This window comes from Rhinatrema bivittatum, chromosome 2, assembly GCF_901001135.1.
Source record: "Rhinatrema bivittatum chromosome 2, aRhiBiv1.1, whole genome shotgun sequence".
NCBI lineage: Eukaryota > Metazoa > Chordata > Amphibia > Gymnophiona > Rhinatrematidae > Rhinatrema > Rhinatrema bivittatum.
Genome location: NC_042616.1, coordinates 353,666,292 through 353,692,300, shown reverse-complemented (window position 1 = coordinate 353,692,300; position 26,009 = coordinate 353,666,292). Strand labels below are relative to the sequence as shown.

At 45.0% G+C, this 26,009-nt stretch overlaps 1 protein-coding gene across 9 annotated transcripts in view; it reads right to left on the bottom strand.

Moving 5' to 3' along the window:
- Positions 1-26,009, bottom strand: part of INVS (inversin) — a 1,037,426-nt gene that overhangs the window by 484,129 nt on the left and 527,288 nt on the right. For all 9 annotated transcript variants that reach the window (XM_029589897.1, XM_029589895.1, XM_029589896.1 and 6 more), the window contains one exon: positions 12,946-13,117. In XM_029589897.1, coding sequence (XP_029445757.1) covers positions 12,946-13,117 — 172 coding nt within the window. The remainder of the gene's footprint in view (positions 1-12,945; positions 13,118-26,009) is intronic.

The following is a 26,009-nucleotide window of genomic DNA, read 5'->3' as shown; positions in this document are numbered from 1 at the left end:
ACTTTATCTGGAGGCAATTTACGGATCTCTATCGCATTTTTTTTTTTTATTTATACAATTTTCACAAATAGATATCATTTCTCATTGCACCGTTCAGATACAGGTAAAACATTCTACTTAATTAACAGAAGCATTACATTATTGATCTGACAATCAGAAGAAGAAATATTTCAGAAGGATAACTGAAAATAAATGAGCGGTTAAAGGAAATAGAATAGCAGAATGAACATCTGCTTTCTGCAACAATTGAATATTGAAAATTCTACTAGCATATATTTTGCATCAAAATACCATCACAGCTAATTATCGGGTGTGGGAAACAAGGAAAACACGCAATTGCGAAAGTTAAAAAAATACATACTTTTGATTTTGGTGAACAATCTCACATTTACAAGGAAATTTTAATGTCATTTTCCCTCCTATAACTTCTATCTCATTTCTCATGTTAATACATTTCCTTCTCCTTTCTTGTTACCCTAGAAAAATCTGGATAAATCCAAATTTTTTCACCATGGAACAACAGCATTCGATTTCTCATGTATAATCTAAAGACTGTCTCTCTATCTGAAGCAAAAGTGAAAGATGTATGCAAAGTAGCTCTATTCGTTATCGCTGTATCAATACTTGAAAATATAACTTCAGTTATATTTAATTGATCATTAGATTTACTCTCCACCGCTATCTTACTTTTTGATGTAATATAATATATCTTAGATAGAACTGGTAGCATTTGCTGTGGCAGTTTTAATATTTGTGTCAGATACTCTTTAAACATATCATAAGCAGGAATTAAATCATGCTTAGGAAAATTAATAATTCTAAGATTAAGATATTTTAGGGTATTTTCTATACCTTCCAATTTCTTATCATAGATGATCGCAGCTCTAGCAAACTTTTGCTGCCAATTCTCTACTTTACATAATCTAGTCTCCATCTGTAACATGTCTTCTTTATTCTTTCCCAAAGAGGCTTCAATTGAATTTATACATTGGTTGGAATCCACAGTCAATTTAGAAAGGTTTACAATTGCCCCCTCTAAAGATTTTATTGCTGTCCAAAGCAAGTCTAGGGTAATTTCTGAAGGTTTTTCCAAGATATGCTCACCACCTTCAGTTCCTTTGACCTCCAACTTTCCCATAGCTGTTTGGGCTCCTTCCCCACTTTTAGATGATAAATCAAGCTTGAAGAAATCTGTAGGAAGGCAATATGGTGGGGGAGGAATATTTGGTGCACCAGGGCTTAATGATGTTTTGGCCATTGAATCTGATATCCTCTCAATATCAGATCTTTCTGCGGCCCTTTCCTCTGGTATCTGGCCAGTAGATGGAGTGAAAAAAGCCGGAATCTGCTGTTGGGAAGGTTCCAATATGGGAGAGGATACAGCCATCTCCCTAATTTTTGCCTTCCGTTTAGTGTGAGGCATTTCCTTTAACTTGTTATCTGAATATCCGTGGGTCCGGAGGATCACTCAATTTTCAATTTTTCATTCTGAAGGGAGGCCGGTAGAATCAGTTAATAAATGATAAATTTACTCACTTTTAGATTCTCAGTCTCTTCCAATAGAATCCAGATAACGTTTTATCCCGACAAAGCCGCGCGCCCCTTTGGCGTGCACAGCTTCGGCAGCGCGCCGACGTCAGCTACCGGTTAAGGTTTTTAAACCTTAACCGGTCCCCGCTGATGACATCGGCAATGAGGAAGTGCACTGCCCCGACTGGGCGGGAGGGGCTCCTCCTTACCCACGATGATCCAAGAGCCAAGTGACTCAAGTAAGTGCCAAGCCCTGACTGGGCGGGAGTGTCACCTCCTTACCCTCGCTGGACCCAAAAGCAATAAGGTAATGTTTCTCTCAGCCTCAAAGAACGCCGTAAGGGGGCCGGTTTTTAAACCTTAACCGGTCCCCGCTGATGACGACGGCAATGAGGAAGTGCACTGCCCCAACTGGGCGGGAGGGGCTCCTCCTTACCCACGATGATCCAAGAGCCAAGTGACTCAAGTAAGTGCCAAGCCCCGACTGGGCGGGAGTGTCACCTCCTTACCCTCGCTGGCTCCAAAAGCAATAAGGTAATGTTTCTCTCAGCCTCCCTATCGCATATTTTTTAAAAGTCTGAAACGGTAGTTCTCCCATCACTTTGGGAAAATTAAGGATTCTCAAATTTAAGTGTCTTAAATAATTTTCAACAGACTCAAGTCTTCTCATTGACGATAGTCTTTCATTCACAGTAACCACACTTAAATCTTGCAATTTTTGAACTTCTTTGGTTACCTTCTCCAGAGCGTTCTTTTGATCCAGCTTCTCTTGGTTATGGTCTGATTCAAATTTGTCCATTCGTTTTGTAACTGACTCCAGCCTAAAGGCTTGTTCATCGAGTTTCGTTGCATTCCCTGCAACCAAGTCCCAAAGGGACTCGAGTGTTACCACCGCTGGTTTTGTAATTTTCCTTGGGGTAAAGGAGCCAAGCCATTGTCCTTCTCCAGCATTACAGCCGGTCGATGTTACCACACCTCTGAGTCCTCCCTCCTCCAACTCTCTCTCCGAGGACTCCGCGGGCTCTGCAAAGGACTGGCCAGCTCCTCCCTCTGCCCCGCCGCCCTCGGCGCCTCCCATCTGAGACAAGTCGACGCTTTCTCCCATTGACGTCCCAGCAATTGTTGGTTCGCGCAGTGGAACAGCCTGCAGCGGCGTTCTGGGGTCCGGAGGCAACAAAGATAGTTCCCCGGGTGAGTAAAGGGCTCCTTTCCCCTCCTCTCCAATGGGGCTAGATGTCCTCGATGCTGAGATTTGGGTCGCATATTGCAATATCAAACGCTGCCCCTTGGGGTTCTCCGGTACAGGAGGAAAAACTCGAATCTTCCCCTTTCTTTTGTGAGGCATTTTCAGAGGAAACAGCTAATAGAGGGAACACAGAAACAGAGCAGCTCAACATGCAACCTCTCTGGCAGCCATCTTGTTTCCTCTCTCCCCTCGGCAGCCATCTTGCATCCGGGGTAACCTAGGGCACGAGCGCACCTGCCCCCTTCCTGTATGTGTCATGGCAGAAACCTCAGGGGCGTCCCCACCGCATGACGTCATCCGCCTACAATACTTAAGCTCAGCTGACTATTCAAGCTACGAGATAGCAAGGATTCCTGTCCTGCTTAATTCCGCCATTCTGGGACTTCGCTTGTCTAGGTGATCTCGGTACCTGCTCCTCGGGGGCTTTGTCGCACCTAGGGCTATCTGCTCCTCGGAGAGCCATCTCTACCTGTCTCACCTTCCCTCCAGTGGGCTTCATCACTGTTCCTCGGATGACCCTCAAGTGCTCCTGTTTCGGGTCTCCTCGGTGCCTACTCTACAACTGGCTTCCTCTGAGTCTGAGTGAGTACCTGACCTGCTCTTCCTTCATCGTATGGATTCTCGGGTTATCCCGCTCTGCGGACCACTACCGGATCCATACTGTCTTGTGCAACCTTTACCACCAGCGTCCGGCATACCCCGCGCTGCGGACCACTACCGGAGATCGCCTGCACAAAGCTTCATCAGGAGAAGGTATTCTCTGGGTTAACCCACGCTGCGTGCCACTATCGGATCTGTACTACCTTGTGCAACTTCCAGCTTCAGCCTCCGGCCTATCCCGCACTGTGGACCACTACCGGAGATCATCAGCATAAGTCTCATCTAGAGGAAGTATTTCCCGGGTTACCCCGCTCTGCGGACCACTACGGAGAAGCCTGCTTGCAGACTATTTACTTGGACTGAGTCTATTAACCCGCTCCTCGGGATATTCTTGCTGCATAATAAAGCTATTGTCTCTGTAGTCTATCACTGCTGAGATCCTGCCTGTCGTGGTGAGTCTCCACAGGGCTCCTCCCTGTGGGTGGAGTCATCTCTTCTCACGATCCAAGGGCCCACTGCCTAGTTTACACACAGAACGTAACACCCAGATCAGTCCAGACAAGCGGGATGTACCAAAACCCTCTTATACTGGGCGGGAACCCGAAAGACCCGCTCGAAGAACATTCTCCCCAAAAAGGGGCCATCTCCAGGGCCCGCACATCCAAACGATAATGGTAAAAGTGCGCGATGAGGACCACACCGCAGCTCTACAGATCTCCTGTGGAGACACCAGCTGACACTCAGCCCAAGACGTCGCCTGAGCTCGAGTCGAATGAGCCCTAAGCCCCACTGGAACCATTCTTCCTTTGGATACATAAGCTGCAGAGACAAAGACGCCTTAGACGCCTTTTTGCCCTGCTTCGCTCCCCCGAACAGGACGAACAAATGATCCGAATGTGGAAAGCGTTAGTGACTTTCAAGCAACGCAATACTCGTCTCACTTCCAAAAGATGAAGCTCGACCCATCGAGGGATCCCTATCCCAATCTGGAAACCAGGGCAACTCCACTGATTGGTTCACATGAAAAACCGACACCACCTTAGGAAGAAATGAAGGCACCGTTCGCAAGGACATCTTATCCGACGATATCCGGAGAAATGGATCACGGCAAGAAAGCGCCTGCAATTCCAAAATCCTTCTAGCTGAACAAATAGCTTCCAAAAAGACAGTCTTCAGAGTAAGGATCTTCAAAGATGTCCGGCTCAGAGGCTTGAAAGGCTCCTTGCAAAGGGCCCGCAATGCGGGATTGAGGTTCTATTCCGGACAAATGCGACGCAGAGGTGGACGGAGATGCTTGACTCCCCATAGAAAACGCACCACATCCCGATGGGAAGCCAAGGCCTCCCTCTGAGACAGCCCAAAGCAGAAACCTGGACTCGAAGGGAACTATGGGCTAATCCTTTGGATAAACCCTCCTACAAAAATGACAAAATATGGGACACCGAAACCTGTAAAGGGTCCAATCTCTGTTGTCCACACCAGGCCTCAAACACCTTTCATACCCTGGAATAGGCTCACGAGATAGAAGGGCGTCGCGCTTGGAGAAGCGTGGCAATTACAAGTTCCAAATACACTCCCACACGCAATCGCCTCCTCTCAAAAGCCAGGCTGTGAGACAGAAGTGATCCTCCTGATCAGAAAATATAGGACCCTGACGAAGGAGATCTGGTAGGTGGGTCAGGCGTAGCGGACCGTCCACTGACAGACGCACCAGATCTGTGAACCACGGGCGGCGAGGCCACTCTAGAGCCACCATTTTCACTGACCCTGCATGACCATCTACTCGCCTGAGCACCTTTGCTATCAGCGGCCACGAAGGGAAGACATACAGGAGGACCCCGGTCGGCCACAGACATACCAGGGCATCGAGCTCCATCACCCCGGACTCTCTCTGACGACTGAAGAACCTTTGCATCTTGGCATTGAGACTCGTTGCCATGAGATCGAACTGCGAGGTCCCCCACCACTCGCAGAGGAGCTCCCGGATCCAACTGTTATTGGCTGAGGTAATCAACTTGGACATTGTCAACTCCTGCGATGTGGCGATTCCCTTGAGATGAAGCTCTGCCCACTTGAACAGCAGCTGAGCCTCCTGCTCTACCGCAGGACTCTTGGTTCCGCCCTGGTGGTTGATGTAAGCTACCGTGGACGGGTTGTCCGAGAAAACTCGCACCATCCGATCGCAGACCAAGGGTAGAAACAGCTCTAGAGCTCTGCGTACCGCTCTCGTCTCCAGGCGATTGATGGACCACGCCTGCTCCGACGCCGACCAAAGGCTCTGAGCAGACTTGCCCAGACAAACCGCTCCCCAGCCCTGAAGACTGGCATCCGTGGTTACCACCACCCAATCCGGGACCTCGAGAGGCATTCCCTTCTCCAGGTTGCTCTGCATCATCCAGCAGGCCAGACTGGACCTGGCTGGCTCCGTCAGAGACAGGGGCAGAAAATATTGTTGCGACAGAGGATTCCAACGTAACAACAGCGCTCTCTGCAGCGGCCTCAAGTGGGCAAACGCCCAGGGCACCAGTTTCAACGTGGATGCCATCGAGCCCAGGACCTGAAATAATCCCAGACCTTCGGTATCTGTAGACGAAGCAGGCGCGCTATCTGTCCCTAAATCTTGTTCACCCTGTCGTCTGTGAGAAACACTCTGTTCCGCTGGGTGTCGAAACGGGCTCCCAAGTATTCGAGGGAATGGGAGGGGACCAGATGACTCTTCTGCACATTTATGACCCAGCCCAGAGATTCCAGGAGTGACTGAACTTCGTCCATGGGCTGCACACACTCCTCTAGTGACTTCGCCCGGATCAGCCAGTCGTCCAAGTACGGGTGTACCAGAAATCCCTCCTGTCGAAGAGCTGCCGCCACTACTACCATCACCTTCGTAAAGGTCCGCAGAACGGTGGCCAGTCCTAAAGGAAGAGCTTGAAACTGATAGTGCTGTCCCAGAACCATGAATCTGAGAAATATATTGGTGCTCCTGACTGATGGGAATATGCAAATAAGCCTCGGTGAGATCCAGATACGCCAAAACCTCTCCTCCCTGTACCACTGCAATTATGGTGCGCAACGTCTCCATCCGAAAACGTGATACCTTCAAACTCTGGTTGACCTTCCTCAGGTCTAAGATAGGGCGGAACGTACCTTCCTTCTTGGGCACCACGAAATTGATGGAATATCTGCTTTGCCTCTGTTCAGACACTGATACCGGCACAACCGCCTCCAGACTTAACAGACGCTGAAGCATTTCCTAGACTGCCATCTGCTTGCTTCAAGAAAGACAACGTGACTCCAGAAACACTGACTCAAGGGGCGAGAAAATTCTAAGGTGTAGCCGTCTCTCACCAAGCTCAAGACTCACCAGTCGGAGGTTATCTTGGTCCACTCCCCGTAGAACCGGGCCAGCCTGCCCCCGATTACCAGAGATGAGGAGTCGACCTGCCGAATCTCATTGTGAGGACTTATTGCCACCTGCTCCCTGGGTGGATCCGCCTCTAGATGACCCCCAAAAGGACTGTTGCCTGTGCGAGGACTGTCGTGGGGCCGAGACCCCCGAGGATCTCGGCTGACGAAAACGCCTCAACTCTCGAAAGTGAGGCCGAGAGGAGAAATGTTTCCGGTCAGACTTTTGATCCTCTGGCAGCCTATTGCCCTTTGTCTCTCCCAGCGACTTCATCAGGCGATCGAGTTCTTCATCAAACAGTAGTTTCCCCTGAAAGGGCAGATTACAGAGCTGCGATTTTGATGACAGGTCCACTGACCAGTTACGTAGCCACAAGTGTCGTCTGGCCGCCACCACCGACATCATAACGCAGGCCGTGATTCTCACCAGGTCATACAAGGCATCCGCACCATAGGCAACCCCCACCTCCAGGCGGGCTGCCTGGACTGGGGAAAGAATCCCGGAGACCAACTGCGCCTGCGGCTTCTGGATCCAACACAAACAGGCCCACTGCATCAGACTTGCACAGACCTCCTGCTCGCAGGCCAAGCCCCAGGGCCTCAAACGCTCGCTTGAGATGCACTTCCAACTTCCAATCCTAAAAATCCTTCAGGGCGGAAGCTCCAGCAACCGGGATAATGGTCTTCTTAGTGACTGTCGACACTGCTGAGAACATCCAAATGCTCCTGCAGAAGCGGATAAAGCTTGGACATTGCCTTGCCCACTCTCAGGCCCGAGTCGGAGGAATCCCACTCCTGGTTGATCAACTTCTGGATTTTCTTCGGAACAGGGAACGTGCTGGGGGGTCTCCGTAGGCCATCCAGAACCGGATTAACCCCTTCAGCATCTGAATCCTCCAGGGTGAGCTTAATCCCCAACTCCTCTAACACCAGAGGTATAAGCGGGCGAAACTCCTCTCTCTTGAAAAGACGGGGCAGAAAATATTGTTGCGACAGAGGATCATTGCCTTCAGCCTCGGGACCGTCCGAGGTCCCCTGTTCCGTTTTAGCGTCCCCTGGGTCCAGAGGGAGACCCCCAATCGGGTCCCCCTCCCGATCTGCCTCCGAGGATATCTCATCCTCCTCCTTAGACTCGTCCGAGTCCGATTCCAATTGCGCTAGCCATTCCCCGGGAGGTAGAATTTGCGGGCCTGCAGAGCCTTTAGGGGGACCTTCCCCTGCTTTGCCGATCCCGCCGGGCCTTCTGTGATCCCGCACTTACCTGCCTGCTTAGCCAGGAAGGCTTTGTGCATCAAACGTACAAATTCGGGTGAAACCCCCCCCCCCCCCGGGGTCCCCGAAGGGCGCTTGGGGCTGCTAGGGCCCGAGATACTCGGACCTTTTTTCCTTGGTCAAATCATGGGAGACAGGAGCGGCGGGGAACCCCTGGAACTATGGGGGGAAGCCCCCCTATTCGGCTCCGCTTCTGTGGCCATAGCCCTCACTCCCGCCGTGGTCCGTGGATTCCTCCGTGGCTTTGATTGCCTGTCAGACCTCCCCCTCCGTGCAGAGGAGGAGGTCATTCAGGCAGACTGACGGGCTGCCACAGGCCCTCAGGTCTCCCTGAGCTGCTTCTCTGTCATAGCAAGCACCAAAAAATAAATAAAGGCAGAAAGAAAAATTAACATGCTCAGTAACATAGGAATCTCCGGCACTGCTCTCTCATGGATCAAATCCTACTTACAAGATCGCCATTATACAGTATCCATCGGCAACAATGAATTTGACCCAGTCAGCCTGGACCAAGGCGTTCCCCAGGGCTCCTCTCTCTCCTCCACTTTATTTAACATTTATATGCTCCCTCTCACCACCCCCCTTACTAATCTTGGCATCAAACACTTTATCTACGCAGATGATGTCCAAATCCTTTTCCCCTTTACTGACTCCCTCCAAACTGCTCTCCAAAAATGGGACTCATGCCTGACCGCCATCAGCCAGCTACTCACTGACATGCACCTTGCCATTAACCCACAAAAAACTGAACTCCTCATCATCTCTAACAAACATTCCTCTCCCTCCATTCCCACTGCGTACTCCGCCATGCCCTTCCCCTCCCACACCCGTAACCTTGGTGTCCTTATTGACAACCAGCTCTCTCTTAAACCCTTCATTAAATCTATCCTTACTGACTGCTATTTCAAACTCCAAACTATCAAAAAACTCCGGCCTCTCTTATTCTTCACTGATTTTCGCACAGTACTATAGTCTATTATCTTTTCCAAAATAGACTATTGTAATGCACTCTTCCTTGGTCTCCCTGCTACACACATTAAACCTTTGCAACTCCTACAGAACGCCTCAGCACGTATCCTTACTAACGCTAAAAAAGTGACCATATCACACCCACCCTTATCGATCTTCACTGGCTACCAATACAGTCTCGTATCCTTTTCATAGTTCTCTCCCTTATTCACAAAAGCATCATCAATGAAAACACGGACTGGATCAACCTCCCACTGCTTATCCGCACATCCACTAGACCTACTCGTACTGCCCTCCAAGGGACACTCCGCACCCCCTCTATCAAATCCACGAAACTTATTTCCACCAGGAACAGAGCCTTTTCCCTGGCCGGCCCTACCCTTTGGAACTCTATGCCCCCAGACCTACGCTCTGAAACATCTACACCCAAATTCAAAAAAAAGCTAAAAACCTGGCTATTCCTACAGGCCTACCCTTCCCTCAACAACCATCTTCCTGATGACCCTCTAAGCTGTGTATAATGCATTCCCGGTATCACCCTTTACAATGTGCCCCTGTTGACTTTTTCTCACAATAACTTTCTCCCTGATGACCTCATGAGCTATTTACACTTTTCTCGATGTATTATCCTCACAATGTGCTTCTTGTAATATCTTTACAATGTGCTCCTGTCGACTTTTCCCTCTTCCGCCCCCGGTTGAGGAACCGTCGTTCCCTGTAAATAGTTATCCAGTTTCCATTTGTTCGATGTTTTTTCTCTTGTTTGCATTGTTTACTATTCTATGTAATGGCACTGCCAAAAAGTTCTATGTAATGACACTGCCAAAAAGTTTTAAGTTATCTGTAAACCGACACGATGTGCAAACGGTTATCGGTATATAAAACCCAATAAATAAATAAATAAATAAATAAATAAATAAAATAAAATAAACCAAACAGGCAAATCCTATGCTTGCCCTGCTTCCCCGCGGCCCAGATCGCGAGGGGGAGTGGCGTACCACATGGCAGCTGTCAAACCATGAAGAGGGCGCACTGCCCCAAGTATTTCCCGCGGGCTCCTGAACAAGCCGCTGCCATGACTGAAAACTGCGCGGCTCGATCGGGAGTGCAGCCAGCCAACTCCGGAGTGAAACTGTCCCGACCAGGACCACTCTCCTCCTAATAATCCCCCGATCCGTCCACTTACTGCCCGGCCTGCACCCGACGATCCCACCGAGGTGTCTGCCTGCTAGGCCGCTCAGACTGCTCACTCGTGTCTGCTGTTGCAACAGCAGACAGCTGCTGGTGACTTTTTTTTTTACAACAAAACTTTAAACTTAAAGGCCCAGGTACACAGGAAAGCACAAAACAAAAGTAAGGGTTCTTCCCTGCTCCTGAGCCGGCTGAGGAGCTTCGGGCCTACCGAGGGAACCAGACCACTGGCTTTCAGTGGTCCCGGAGCCTTCACCTCGGGGAGCAATTTTCCTTAATATATTCAGTCAGTCAGGACTGCAGGGTTAGCACCTCTACCATCTGCTGGAGGTAGAGAAATACTGCGGGACTGCAGGTGGCACTCTCGTATATCAGAGCCCAAAGTTTTCTTCTTTACCTCCATCTGCTGGTAGGGATGAATAAAACCCGCTTGTCTGGACTGATCTGGGTATGTTCAGGAACAAAGGATGCTTGCAGTAGCTTGGGAATTTCCAGATCATTTATCATGAGATTAAATACATTGTTACCTTTTTGTTCTGGGAAACTCTTCCTATCTGTCAGGCTAGCTGGCTCATGTATGAGATGCCCCCGAGTGCTTGCTTATAGTGTGCATTATAATAAAATTTTACTTTTGACTGCCCTTTCTGTTGTAATCTTATTTTTTTTTCAACTTTTCCTCTTTTGCACTGGACGGCAATTAGCAAGGCAAAAAGCAGGGAGTTTAGCTCCTGGACAGTTCTCCCCATTGAAGCCTCGGTGCCAGTAAGGTAAAAGACTTCTCTCATTTTGGACTTTCAAGAAGAGATTGCCTGGGGCATGTGCCCTGTCACTTGAGGCAGCCCGATTCCCCCAGGTTATAGAGGATCAGTACAGGTCAGCCTGAACTAGTGGAGAAAAGGCAAATATCCGTAAATATTTTTTTCCTAGGAAAGGTTTAGCACTCAAGAGTTAAAAGGTGATGTCAGCAAACGTAAATGGCATAAATTGAGTCAGCCTTATGCTGAGGATGGCGAGGGTATAGTCGCTGAGTGTGGAATGAAGTTAATGGTTGCTCAACAGATCTGAGATTTAAACCAAGCCCTAGGATTGGTGGAACCTTGTGACCCACAAACTATCTTTCCCTTGAAATCTTCCCTGTGCATGTCCTTACAATAAAGTTTTGTTTCTGAATGACCTTTTTTTTGCAGTCAGCTTTATTTTTCCTCAACAAGGCCAACTCTCCCAACCTCCTCCTCTTCCCCACCAGTCTCTCCCTCTCTCACACGTGTTCCTCCATCCCCTGGACTCTGCTGTTCTGTCTCTCCCCAACTCTATCTAAACCAGACTCATTCTCTCACTCCCTGCTCCCATTTTTTCATAGCAACCGCCTGATCTCCTTGGTGTCTCCTCAGGCACTGGCAGCAGCAGGAGATAGTGGAGAGACCATGGCCCATAGAAGCCAGCAACAAGAGGATGCTCAAGTTTGTGGCCCATGGGTGGTAGCAGAACAGTGCGCTTCTATAATGGCTCAGATAGTGAAGTCACAGCGTGCAGCTCCTATACATGGCAAGCTTCCCCCTTCTGAACAACCAGTGTTAACAGAATTAAAGAATTGTTTTTTTGTATACTTTTTCACTGGTATCTCTTTTAAGGAGTTTTCTTCATTTGGCAGCCTCCAGAGTGGCAGTGCAAGGCAGCCAGAATATTTTTTTTCTTTTGAAGAAGGAAAGTGACCCATAGGTCACCCATAAAAAAAACATGCTAATTCATCTTTGGAAATACAACATAAGTTTGATTGGCACACTGGGGATCACTGAATTTAAACCATAATGGGAACAGCCAATCAGATGAAGGTACAGATGGATTCCTTGCAAGGATCTATTTGGAATTCAGTTTTTCAAGTGCAGAGGCCAAACCATTTGTAGCAATTAATTGACACTTGATGGTACTGTGTACTGGGAACAAAGGTTTTCTTAATTAAACATGATAGATAGGAAGCAGGGAAGCTCCCATTCTGCAATGACTTTTTGTCACATCCACACCTTAAGTGGCCAATGTTGGGAAAGATAATGCAAAAGATACATTTTCTTTTAACAGCAACATCCTATTAAAATAAAGCTATGATAAAACAAACATAGAAAGCATCACTAAAATGTTATTTTTTCTTGATTTTTTTCATTGGTTAAATATAAATTGAAAAGAAGTTAGAACCCTGGTCAGCCATGTTGCAATGGTGATGCTTGCTTATAATTTTGACAGAATTAGTGCAATTCACCAGCATAGGCCAGTCATGTCGCTTCAATATGCATATTCTTAGTATTGCAACCATGAAAGAAGATGCAAAAGTGATTTAGTCATAAAAGCTTTGAATTCCATGTGAAATACAGTTCAATTTTCTGTTACATGGTCTGAGAAAAGAAACCAAACTATTTTATATTTGAATCTCCTGCTTTAATTTCTGTTTCCTCTGTACTGCAGCAACAAACCTATGCAAGTTAAAGCAAAATAATTTCCCCCTCTAGCTATGCCATCTTGTAAGCTACAGCTAAGTCTCTGTTTCTTGAAGATACATTTCTTTGAAGCACCAAGTTTCTCAGCAAATACCAGTCATTTCTATTTTACTCATGCTAGCAAGGTTCCTTTAAAGGGTTTTTAAAAGCAATATACAATTTTTATTTTATAATTTTATTTTTAGTAATACTAATCGTACCAAAATGTGAAAGTCTGACAGCTCTTTTCTGTACCTATTGCCTTACCTGTGCCACCATATTTATCTGCCATGTTTATGTCAATGTCTTGATTTAACTTCAGCATAGTCCTGATCACATCATCACTGCCTTTTCCAGCTGCCCACATGAAGGCTGTTCTTCCCTCAAGATCTGAGTCATCTTTCACTGAGGGGTGTTTCAAAAACACTTCAACTGTTTCCTGCAACAATATTTCACTAAATAAAAATGTAGTATGGAAAGTCAAATAATGCTTGTTTTGTAAAAGAAAGGAAATAATTAAGGCATTGTTCCCAGCTAACTTTCCTTTCATTTTTTAGTGTAATATCTTTGTTTCAGATACAAGATGAGATTACCCAGAAATTTTATACAGTAATTTAAACAGATGAAAAAAAATGTACTAAATACAAGAATGCAATACAGAAGTAATTGTTTACTGGTTCATACACTGAAATACATTTGGAATACTTGTCATTATTCCATTCAATCATATTTTCCAAATAGTATGTAATCCTGATAAATTTCCTCTAAACTCTATATTTCAAAATATCATCCAATAAGAGAACAAAAATAAGGCCTAGACAGGGCCAATAAATTTTGCTTTGAGGCTAGAACTCATACTGCATTGGGTTCTTTGAAACAAAAACTCTCTTTACCATGTCTCGGCTGAATTTTAAATCGGAAACGCACACAAACATTATCACTTACACTTGTGGCCGGGCCCTGCATCTATTTATTTATTTAAAAGCTTTTCTATACCATCGTTTAGGAATGCACCATCACAATGGTTTACAATTAGGCACATAAATAAGTTTGGTTTGTTTATAAATTATCTAGAGGGTGCCAATCAATTTTCGGTTACATGTTTCAATAATATACCCTATATGGAAAGTGGATTGGAATTTCCATTTATACGATTAATAAGATAATCACATATGTTTTATACTGTCCTTCTCTTAATTTAATACTTAATTATGATAAAAATAATAAAGTAAGCAATTATGCTTTTGGGTGTGTCGGTGTTCTTATTCAGCGACCTCACTGTGAAAGGCTTTTTTGAAGAGCCATGTTTTTAAACTTTTTTTGAAGAGTTTTAAATCTTTCATTAATCTTATTTCGAGTGGTAATGCGTTCCATAATATTGGCCCCGCTAAAGATAGTGCTCTCTCTCTCTAACTTGGGTCAGTTTTGTTGTTTTGACTGAGGGTATGGTTAGTAGAGCTTTATTAGCCCATCTGAGATTTCTCTGGGGGATATTTATTTATTTATTTATTTTTCTATACCGACATTCGATTTGACATATCACATCGGTTTACATATAACAGGATGTCTAAGGCTGGCCTTATAATGACATGATACAATATAACAGCTTAATTGAGTAACTAGCTAAGTACATAAAACTGTTTTATAAGATATTATTACAATATAACATGCTTATTAGCATAACTTCTTACAGAATATATCAAGAGTTAAATAAATTAAATTAAATTAACTATGTATAGTGGCAGGATTGGGACAGGAGGCGGGAGGGGGGCAGGGGGTGGGGAAGGGGAGGTGTAATAAGGTGGGGGTGGGGGGGCTGTGACAGGATTATTTATCCCTAGTGTGAATGCTTTCCGGAAGAGCCAGGTTTTGAGGTTCTTTTGGAAGGAAGGAGTAGAGGGGTCAGTTCTGAGAGCAGGTGGAAGGTTGTTCCAGAGATGAGGGCCGGCTACAGATGCAGCGCGTTCTCTAGTGGAGACTCTATGTACTTCCTTGGCGGGGGGAATGGGGAGTAGGCCGGTGTTGGTTGAGCAGAGATTTCTAGTGGGGTTGCGGGGGGTCAGAGGTCCTTGTAGCCAAGCTGGCTTTGTCATTATGGATTGCTTTGTGTATGAGCATGAGTGTTTTGTATTGAGATCTGAATGGGACGGGCAGCCAGTGGAGTTGTTTAAGTGCGGGCGTAATGTGATCTGATTTTTTCTTATTCGTTAGTGACCGAGCGGCAGCATTTTGTAGAAGCTGGAGGGGCTTGAGGGTGGATGCGGGAATGCCAGTTATGAGGGCGTTGCAATAGTCTATCTTGGCCGAAAAGGAGGGATCGCAGCACCGTCCGGTAGTCAGGGGGATGTAGTAGAGGTTGGAGTTTCTTTAGGATTTGGAGTTTGTAGAATCCTTCTTTTATCAGTGTAATCATAGTGCAGTGTTTAGCCAATCGGCATTTTCGTCATTGATTAGTTTATGAATTGTGCATAGCATTTTAAATGGCACTCTTTGTTCTGTTGGCAGCCAGTATAAATCGGCAAGTGTTTGAGTGATATGATCCCTTCTGCTTTTTCCAGTAAGTATTCTGGCAGCTGAGTTCTGTAGTATTTGTAGTGGTCTTAGTGTTGCATATGGTAATCCTAGGAAAAGTGTGTTACAATAGTCTGAGCTAGCGAATATTAGTGCTTGCAGAACTGTTCAAAAGTGTGCTTGGGTTAATAAGGGTTTTAGTCTCCTAAGGACCATTAATTTGGTGTAGCCTTCTCTAACTTTCAGTGATATGTGTTGTTTAAGGCTGAGTTCCGTGTCAATTATTACTCCTAGGTTTCGAGCTTTCTCAGTTAGCTCCACTGTTTTGTCATTTTTAAGTTTGATGGGATTCTGAATTATTTCAATGTTTTTTCGTTCAAGATGTATAAATTCTGTTTTTTCGATGTTAATTACTAGTTCCATTTGGTTTAGTAGTTGTTTAATTATATCTAGGTACAACATTGCAAAGTTCAGTGTTTTTTCAATTATTTCTTCTACCAGTAGAATTAGCTGAATGTCGTCAGCATATATGTAATGTATGATACCTAGTCCTGCCAGTAGGTGGCAAAGGGGCAGCATGTAAATGTTAAATAGGGTCGCTGAAAGTGCTGAACCTTGGGGGACCCCTGTCTTTATTTCGATTTTGTCTGATATTGTGTTTTTTATCTGTATTTGAAAAGATCTATTGTTAAGGTAGGATGTGAACCATTCAATTGTTTTGTTTTGTAATCCTATTTCTTCTAACCTTTTCAGTAGTATGCTATGGTTTACTGTGTCAAATGCTGCTGACAGGTCTAATAGTATCATAATGTAGTGTTTTCCGCTGTCAAATCCGTGTAGTACATTATCTGTTAGAGAGATTAGTAATGTTTCGGTGCGCTAGTGTTTTCTGAAGCCATGTTGCGAGGGGTAGAGTATGTTATTGTTATCTAGATATTCCGTTAGTTGCTTTTGTACTAGGGATGTGAATCGTTTTAGGACGATTAAAATTATCGTCCGATAATTTTAATATCGTCTTAAACCGTTATGGAACACAATACAATAGAGATTCTAACGATTTATCGTTATAAATTGTTAGAATCGTGAGCCGGCACACTAAAACCCGCTAAAACCCACCCCCGACCCTTTAAATTAAATCCCCCACCCTCCCGAACCCCCCCCAAATAACTTAAATTACCTGGGGGTCCGGAACGGCAGCGGCGAGGGTTCCGGCGCCTCGCTGAACGACCTCCTGCAGTCGATCTCCTGCCGGCGCCATTTTCCGTACGGAAAACGATTCGTGGCGGGAAATCGCTCCCTGAACCCCCGCTGGACCTCCAGGAACTTTTGGCCAGCTTGGGGGGGGCCTCCTGACCCCCACAAGACTTGCCAAAAGTCCAGCGGGGGTCCGGAAGGACCTCCTGCCGTCGAATCCTGTTGGTCTATGGCCGCCGCCATTTTTCGGCGCCATTTTGGAAAATGGCGCCGGCCGAAGACAACAAGATTCAGTAGCAGGAGCCCGTTCCGGACCGCTGCCGTTCCGGACCGCCGCTGGACCACCAGGTAATTTAAGTCATTTGGGGGGGGTTCGGGAGGGTGGGGGATTTAATTTAAAGGGTCGGGGGTGGGTTTTAGCGGGTTTTAACGATTTTAACGATATATCACGATATTTTACCCCCCCAAACGGCAACAATACGATTCCCTCCCCCTCTCAGCCGAAATCGATCGTTAAGACGATCGAGGACACGATTCACATCTCTATTTTGTACTGCTTTTTCTATTAATTTAGCAAGCTTAGGGAAGTTTGAAACAGGTCTATAGTTACTTAAGACATTTGGGTCACTGTTTTTCTTTTTCAGTATTGGTTTTATTATTGCATTCTTAAGTGAGTCTGGCATTACTCCTTCGCTAAGTGATAGATTCATTATTTTGGCTATTGTGTAGGAACTTATATCAGCTAGTTTTTTTATATCCATGGTGGGAATGGTGTCAATTTTATGTGGGGCGGGATTCAAATTTTTTATCATGGATTCCACTTCGATCTGGGATACCTCGTCAAATGTGGACCATTGTGTCACGTCTCTTTTGTGTGCTTTAAGGCTTGTGATTTTGTCTGAGAAATAGTGTGCTATATCGTTGCATTTACTACTCTCTTGTGGGGTTTGGAGCGCCTCTGTTTTATCATTAGTCAGATTTTTAACTATGTTAAATAGTGTTCTTGGGTTGTTTGCAAATTTTTCAGTTTTTGAACTAAAGAATAGTTTTTTTGCGTCAAGAATTACTTTTTTGTAATAGGCTAGTTGTTTCCTAAATTTTGTTAAATTTTCTGCTGATTTGTCTTTTTTCCACTTTTTTCCTCAGATTTTGTTTGATTTCTTTTATCTTCTCGTTAAACCATGCAGCTACACAGTCTTTGTGGCCAAAGTGAACTAGTGTTTCTTCTTGTTTGTTTTTTAGTATGTCAATGTTAAAAGGTGGATGATATTTAAATTCTAAAGGTTCATTTTTCTGTATTTCTTTTGGCTTTATCCATTTAATAGTGGACTGAATTAGGAAATGGTCTGACCATGGAATTTGACTATAATTAGTGTTCATGTGTTCAAGGAAGCTATGGTTGATGTATGTCAAGTCGAGTGCATGTCCTGCTTTGTGTGTAGGTTTATCTGTAATTAAAGTGAATCCCAGTGCTTGCATCATATCGTTTAGTGTCTGGCATGTATTTGATAATGGATGCAAGTCCATGTGAAGGTTAAAATCTCCAAGCACGATGGTTGGTTTGGAAGTGTTTAGGTTTATTGTTAAATATTCGATTAGCGGGGATATGTTTAGGTCAAGTAGGCTGGAGGGGCAATAAATAAGGCATATTTGAGTGTGTTCAGTATCAAATAATGCAATTTCATGGTTTTGAGGGGGTGTTGTTGGAATCAATTTACACTTGAATTTTTTTTCAATAATTAGAACTAGGCCACCTCCGCATTTATTTATCCTGGGAATTGAAAATATGTCATAATTTCTGTGTGCTATTTGATTTTTTAGGATAATGTCAGATTTTTTTAACCACGATTCGGTGATAGCGATGAAACTTGGTTTGATGTCGTACAGTAGGTCAGTTACTATTGGGAATTTCTTTGTTATAGATTGAGCATTTACTAGAATGAACGTTAAAGTTAACATTTTATTCAGACTTAATGTGATTGGATTTTTAGTCTTTTTTACTTGGATGAGATTACTTAAGTTGGTTTCTCTCTTAGCTAATGATTTGTAACTTTCTTTTGATTTTCTCAAGTATTTGTATTTGTTGCTGTACTTACCTTTGTTGATGCAGATTTCAAAGGGTTGTGTTGACAATCCACCCCCTCCTTTTAACAATTCCATCATGCGTTGATTTTGTTGTGTGTTTTGATGTTCCTTTTCTTTCGGTGTTCCTCAGGCGTAAGAAGGGGCGTACAAAGGGGCAGGGCATGCCCCTTTTTCGTGCATTTTCAAAAGGGCCCGGTCACAAGCGTAAGTGATGATACGTGCATAATTGTTAGGCCCTGAAAAGAGGGCAGGCCAAGGGCGTGATCTGAGCAAGGAGGGGCGGGGTTTGGCGGAGGCCTGCCGGGGCAGCGGCCATTAGCCACTGTCCCGGGGAAGAGGGCGCTGGCAGTCAGTCGGCACATGCAAACTACTTCTGCTCCAGGAGAGCAGTAAGTGGTGAAACAAAAAATCTGTAAGTTTTTGGGACGGGTTAAGGAGGTGGGGAGGAGATGGGAAGAGGAAGGGGTTTAGGTAAGGGGGGAGGGAACGGAGGAAGGCCCTATTTCGTCACCACGCATAATCTACTAAAATCCCCCCCTGCGCACACCGCCCAAACATGCGTGCGTGGTTTTTAACATCTGGCGTGCATATCTGCGCATGTTATATAATCAGCGTGACCATGTGCGCACGCTGGGAACTGCGTGCGCTCCTTTTAAAATCTACCCCTCTGTGAACAAATATATTCACATGTGGATATAACATGACTTAACATGATTTTGATGTCCAGACAGTGTGATAGATATCCCGATATTGTTAAAAGTTATTTATTTTTATTTATTTATTTATCAGCTTTTCTATACCGACAGAATACACATCATATCAGTTTACATCTCATCATTAGGTGGAAATTACAATGAACAGGAATTGGGGGGGGGGGGGGGGGACAACAAAAAGCAGGGAGTAGGAGGCTCTAACGGGGAGCCTGAGAAATAAAACTAGGAAGGTAAAAATAACTTGATAGGTAAAAATAACTTGATTAGTCACCACAGAGAAATTCAGAAGAAATGACTGCAAACTATAACAGATTCATATGAAAACAATTGTATACTTGACAATATGTTCTTACTTAGGTCCTCTGATGTGGACACCAAGGAAGACAACCAGTATGAATTGGAGAAGATACTCTCTTCCAGAAGGTCTGAAACAAGCTTCAATACATAATCTCTTGGAAAAACTACGGACCAGAAGAAAATTCATGGGAGCCAACCTCCAGCCTCCAACCTCCAAGCCCCCCAACTAGTATGTGAGTTTCATCTAAGATTCCCCAAGAAAACCAAACCCAAAAAACTGGAGAGGGGACTTTGAAGGAAGGATACTCTGAGAATTCACGGCTCGCATGAGGGACCCAAGAGCCACTTCACTCACCCCCAATGCCACTGGCAATCGCAAGCAGCTGGAAACGCTGCCGAAAACATACTGCTTCATACAGTAAGATGCCGCCATGCCCTCACTCCCAGGAACTCCGTAGGAGCGCACATGCCTGTCATTGTTCTCCTTAAAGAGACTGTGGCAGGAACTCATCCACGTCCCCTCCTTGTTGACATCTGCACGTAGTGCCTTGAATTGGTCTTGTCTTCCTGCGTTCTCACTTAATTCTACCTCCCTGCCTTTAGAACACAGAACAACAATACCCCCAAGTCACCACAAAATTGCAATTTTTGATACAATTAATATGCAGATATGCCTGATTTACTGTCCGCCCAGCTTCCTCGAACTAAACATCTCACCACTGATTGAATTCCTCACTACACACTTAAACACATCAAAACCCACTATAGTGCTAGGAGATTTCAATCTCCACATGGATGTTCACCCATTATCGAACACCTGCCAAACACTAATGGACATAATGACAGCACTAGGCTTTAATCTAATTATGAAAAAACCAACACAGAAAGCAGGTCACTCCCTCGATCTGACATTTATAACACATAAAAACAGATTATTCACAAATCCCATGGTCAGATCACTTTCTCATCCAATCCATCATGAAGTATCTAGGACCCCCCAGGGGAAAAGAACAGAACCAACAGAATTTAAATACAGACCCCCTTATAACATTGAAACATTAGGTAAAGAATTATATGAAAAACTGGTAGAACTAGACTATAAAGATTGTCACTCGGCAACAAAAGCATGGATAGAAACAACCAACAAACTAGCCGATGAAATCAACCCCTTAAAATATAAACACATCAATGAACCGAAACAAACAAACCCCTGGTACAACGAAAAGATAAAAGAAATAAAACGGAACCTTAGAAAAAAAGAAAAAGAAAGGAAAAAACACAAAACTAATGAAAACTTAACTAGATTCAGAAAACACCTAGCCTATTACAAACAATTTTTGACGCAAAAAAAACATTACTACAGCTCAAAAATTGAAAAATTTGCAAATAACCCAAGGACATTATTCACCGCAGTTAAAGATCTCACCAATGATAAAACAGAGTCCCGCCTGAATTTACCTGAAAATAAGTGCAACGAAATAGCACAGTTTTTTAATGACAAAGTAACAAGTCTAAGAACCAAACTCCCAAATTCAACCAAACAAGAAATTAATATGCAAAAAAGAGACACCACTCCATGGTCCAGTTTTGATGAGGCAACAGAACTAGAAGTGGAATCCTTGCTGAAAAAGATAAATCCTGCCCCGCCCTGCCAACTACTGACATTAAAAAATTAACAAACATAGTTACCCCTACACTATCAAAGATCATAAACCTATCCCTAGAAGAAGGAAACATGCCTGACATACTAAAAGGGGCAATCATCAAATCAATTCTGAAGAAAAAAAAAGTGACCCCCTTTCTCTGAGCAACTACATCATCAAACTTACCACTCATTGCAAAATTAATAGAAAAATCTGTACAAAAACTGGCTGAGCATTTAGATAACAATAATATACTATACCCCTCACAGCATGGATTTTGCAAACACTACAGCACCGAGACCCTGCTGCTCTCACTGAATGACAACATTCTGAGAGGATTTGATAGTGGAAAACACTACATTCTGAATGTGCTAGACCTTTCAGCAGCATTTGACACAGTAAATCATGACATACTTTTAAAGAGACTGGAAGAAATAGGCCTACAGGAAAAAAGTTTAGCCTGGTTCAAATCATACCTAAGTAACAGATTTTACCAAGTCTGTATAAATAACGTATTATCAGAAAAAGTAAATCTAAAAACAGGAGTACCACAGGGATCAGCTCTATATGCAACCCTGTTTAATATTTATCTGCCGCCGCTATGCCATCTCCTAGCGGGCCTGGGAATCATACACTACATTTATGCAGATGACATTCAACTACTACTTCCCATTGAAGACACAATAGAAAAAACACTAAAACTAGCAAACATGTACCTAGACATCATCAAACAGTTACTAAACCAAATGGAACTAGTCATCAACATACAGAAAACTGAATTTTTACATTTAGAACATAAAAACTTAACGATCATCCAAACCCCAATACTGCTGAATAATCAGAAGATAGAATTAGCCGAAAAAGTACATAACCTCAGTGTAATAATAGATACGTAACTCAGTCTCAAACCACACATATCTTTAAAAGTTAAAGAAGGATACGTCAAACTTATGGTACTCAGGAAATTAAAACCTTTACTAACAATGACAAACTTCAGAACAGTCTTACAAGCACTAATATTTGCTAGCACCGACTACTGTAATGCCTTTTTCCTAGGACTACCATACACAACAATAAGACCACTACAAATACTGCAAAACTCTGCCGCAAGGGTACTAACTGGTAAAAGAAAAAATGATCCCATTACGGATACCTTAGCAGAATTACACTGGCTTCCAACTGAATACAGAGTTCAATATAAAACACTTTGCACAATTCACAAATTGATTCATGACGAAAAAGCAGAATGGCTGAACACAGCCCTACATGTTCATGTCCCACATAGAAACCTGAGATCTGCCAACAAAGCACTCCTAACCATTCTGTCCATTAAAATAGCCAGACTGATCCAAGTGAGAGATAGAGCTTTATCATTAGCTGGACCAATACCATGGAACACCATGCCCTTAAACTAGACTTCAGAGAGATTTCAAACTTTTCAAAAAGAGTTTAAAAACCTGGCTTTTCTTTTTTTTTTTTTGCAAAATAATTTTTATTGAGTCGAGAGTAGCGGCCATATCAGAAAACAAAACATCTCCAAACAAGCCTCCAACAGAATACTAGGCATAAACTAAAACACACGCAATACAGACGTGTTTCCCAGCAGTGGTAGACCCTACCAACCAACAATGGGTTACCGACCACTGACCCGTGACCCACATTTTCATTGACCTTTTCTCCCCATCACAGACCCCAACTCAAACAACATTTGCCTTCCCCCCCGCCATACCCCAAACCCGCCGTGTAGAGCATACTCTGCACTCCCACACGGTCCCCCCCTGATACTCCCCCCTACCCATCCGCCCCCAACCCCACTCACACATTCACCACCCTCTCCCCTCCCTCCCCCCCCGGTCCCGTCCCTAGGTCCATGGAACTGGATTAAGTCCAATCGTTAGAATATCCAGAGATAAGCAAGGTAGCTTGCGTCCCTCCAGGGAGTCCTTGAAAGAAACCCTGCCAACAGTCTTCATATAACTGGTCCCTTGTACGATGTCCCGAGATACAATCCAAATGCTCCATTTGCAGCTCCAAAGTCATCCTGGCGGCCCAAGCCGCCTCAGTAGGCGCACCTTGTGGCTCCACCCATACCGAAAGTATAGTCCTACACGCCAACAGCATCGCCAGTCGGGCAAATTTAGCTTTACTAGGTGGGCAAGGATTCACGGTGTACAATGGGTGCGTAGTCAGTGCCTGCCCTCCACAGCGGGTGGGAAGCCCAGTGCATTGAGAAATAGTCTGCATCACCTGGATCCAAAAGGGAGTGACCGTCGGGCACAGGAGGAGCCTGTGTACCAAGGTCCCCTCTTCCCCACCACATTTGATACAAAGCGGGGTGTCAGTAAGCCCCATCTGAAATCTCCTGACATCATCATAGTATGACATGTGCAGAATACGATACTGCAATTCCCGAAGCCCCAGGTCTGGATTTTGGGTGTGCAGGGACAAAAACCAGCGTTGCACTTGCTCCGGAGTCACGGTGTCCTGCAAAGCTGATGACCATCGGGAAGCCAAAACAGTTAGATGATCGAGCCATTTATAGTCCACACACAGTCGTTTCCAGCTCTTAATCGAATTATTCACACTGAGGGCGTCCGATACTGTAGTGGCGAAAAGGGATTCTGCAGCCACATCTTCCTTGGACCAACGAAAAGTCTGAAGGTAATGTTGCGCCTGTAGATATCCAAAATAGTGCTTTGGCGATAGGTGATGTGTTCTGTGCAAAGTTTGAAAGTCCAGGAGCTCATGGGTGTCTGGATCAAACAAGTGATATAAGTATTCCACACCCTGGGAGGCCCAGCATTGAAAAACGCCACGGCAATCCCGCCCGGGGCGAAAGTCCAGGTTGCCCAGGAGCGGCATCAGCAGTGAGGAAAGCCCCTTCAACCCAGTCAGCTGACGCAGCCAGCGCCAGGCCTTGATACATGGGGACAGCAGGCACCTCGGGTAAAGCAAAGCTTGCAATCTCTTCGCATCCACCTGAAGGAGAGAAAGTGGCAACCAGGGAGCAGACATACTAGACAGTAAACCCTCTTCACAATAACAGTACTTCCCCGTAAGCCACTCCCCCACAAATCTCAACTGGCAAGCAGCATTATACACTCGAAAGTCAGGCACCCCATACCCTCCCGCCTCCCTAGCATATTGCAATACCGTGTATTTTATCCTTGCACGCTTTCCTTTCCACAAAAAATGAGACAGACCCCCATGTAACCGCTGCACATCTCGAACCGTCAGCCAGCAAGGGAGCATGTGGAGCAGGTATAAGAGCTTAGGAACCAAGATCATTTTAATCAGTGCACACCTCCCGAAAAAACTCAGCGGGAGGAGAGTCCATGCCACCTGGCTTTTCAAACAAACCTTCTACAAAGAGAACAGAGAATAGTGGAATATGAAATCTGGCAGCAGACCATCAGCACGTAGCACCCTGTATTGTGCATTATGAGTGTCTTTTAAAACAAATATACATTACGGTAGAGTTATACACATAACTAAGACTGATAAACGTAGAAAAGGACAAGATTTATATCACTATACAAATAGTATTTTTTATGAAACTTTGTTACTGAAATTTAATGGCACTTCCTAGTGACAGTACTAATCTACACAAGTAACCAAAGATATATTTATGTGCCTCACTGTAAACCGTTGTGATGGAATACAACTGAACGACGGTATATAAAAAATTTTAAATAAATAAATAAACATAAGAAGTTGCCATACTGGGTCAGACTAAGGGTCCATCAAGCCCAGCATCCTGTTTCCAACAGTGGCCAATCCAGACTACAAGTAACTGGTAAGTACCCAAACATTAAATAGATCACATGCTACTAATGCCAGTAATTTCAGTGCATATTCCCTTGGTCAACTTGATTAATAGCAGTTAATGGACTTCTCCTCTAAGAACTTATCCAAACCTTTTTTAAACCCAGCTACAATAACTGTCCTAACCACATCCTCTGGCATGAAATTTCATAGCTTAATTGTACATTGAATGAAAAAGAATTTTCTATGATTTGTTTTAAATGTGTTACTTTATAACTTCACAAGCCGTTAAGCCCGTTAAAACGGGCAACCCTCCCCCCTCTCACCCCTCCCCTCACTCTCCCTCCCACCCCTCCCCTCCCCTCACTCTCCCTCCCCTCCCTCTCCTCACTCTCCCCCTCCCCTCACTCTCCCTCCCCCCCTCACTCTCCCCTCTCACCCCTCCCCTCACTCTCCCTCTCACCCCTCCCCTCCCCTCACTCTCTCTCCCTCCCTCTCTCACCCCTCCCCCTCTAACCCCTCCCCTCACTCTCCCTCCCCCTCTCACCCCTCCCCTCACTCTCACTCTCTCCTCCCTCACCACCGGGTTCGCTGCTTCTCGCCGCCACTGCTACTGCTCGCCGCCACCTCTTACTGCCCCTCGCCGATGCCGCCGCCGCCGCTGCCCCTCGCCGATACCGCCGCCGCCACTGCACCTTGCCGATGCCGCCGCTCCTCGCTGATGCTGCTGCCGATGCCCCTTGCCGATGCCGCCGCCACTGCCCCTTGCCGATGCCGCCGCTGCTGCAGCCGCCATGTTATCAAGCAGCTGATGCTCTACTGTGACCGACGTGCTCGCACATGCGCAGTAGAGTTGCTCTCTACTGCGCATTTGCGGCACGTCGGTCAACCTTCATTTATTAGGTTGATGGGGTGTCCCCTAGTCCTTCTATTATCCGAAAGAGTAAATAACCTATTCACATTTACCCATTCTAGACCTCCATGACCTTATAGACCTCTATCATATCCCCCCTCAGCCATCTCTTCTCCAAACTGAACAGCCCTAACCTCTTTAGCTTTTCCTCATAGGGGAGTCATTCCATCACCTTTATCATTTTGGTCGCCTTTCTCTGTATCTTCTCCA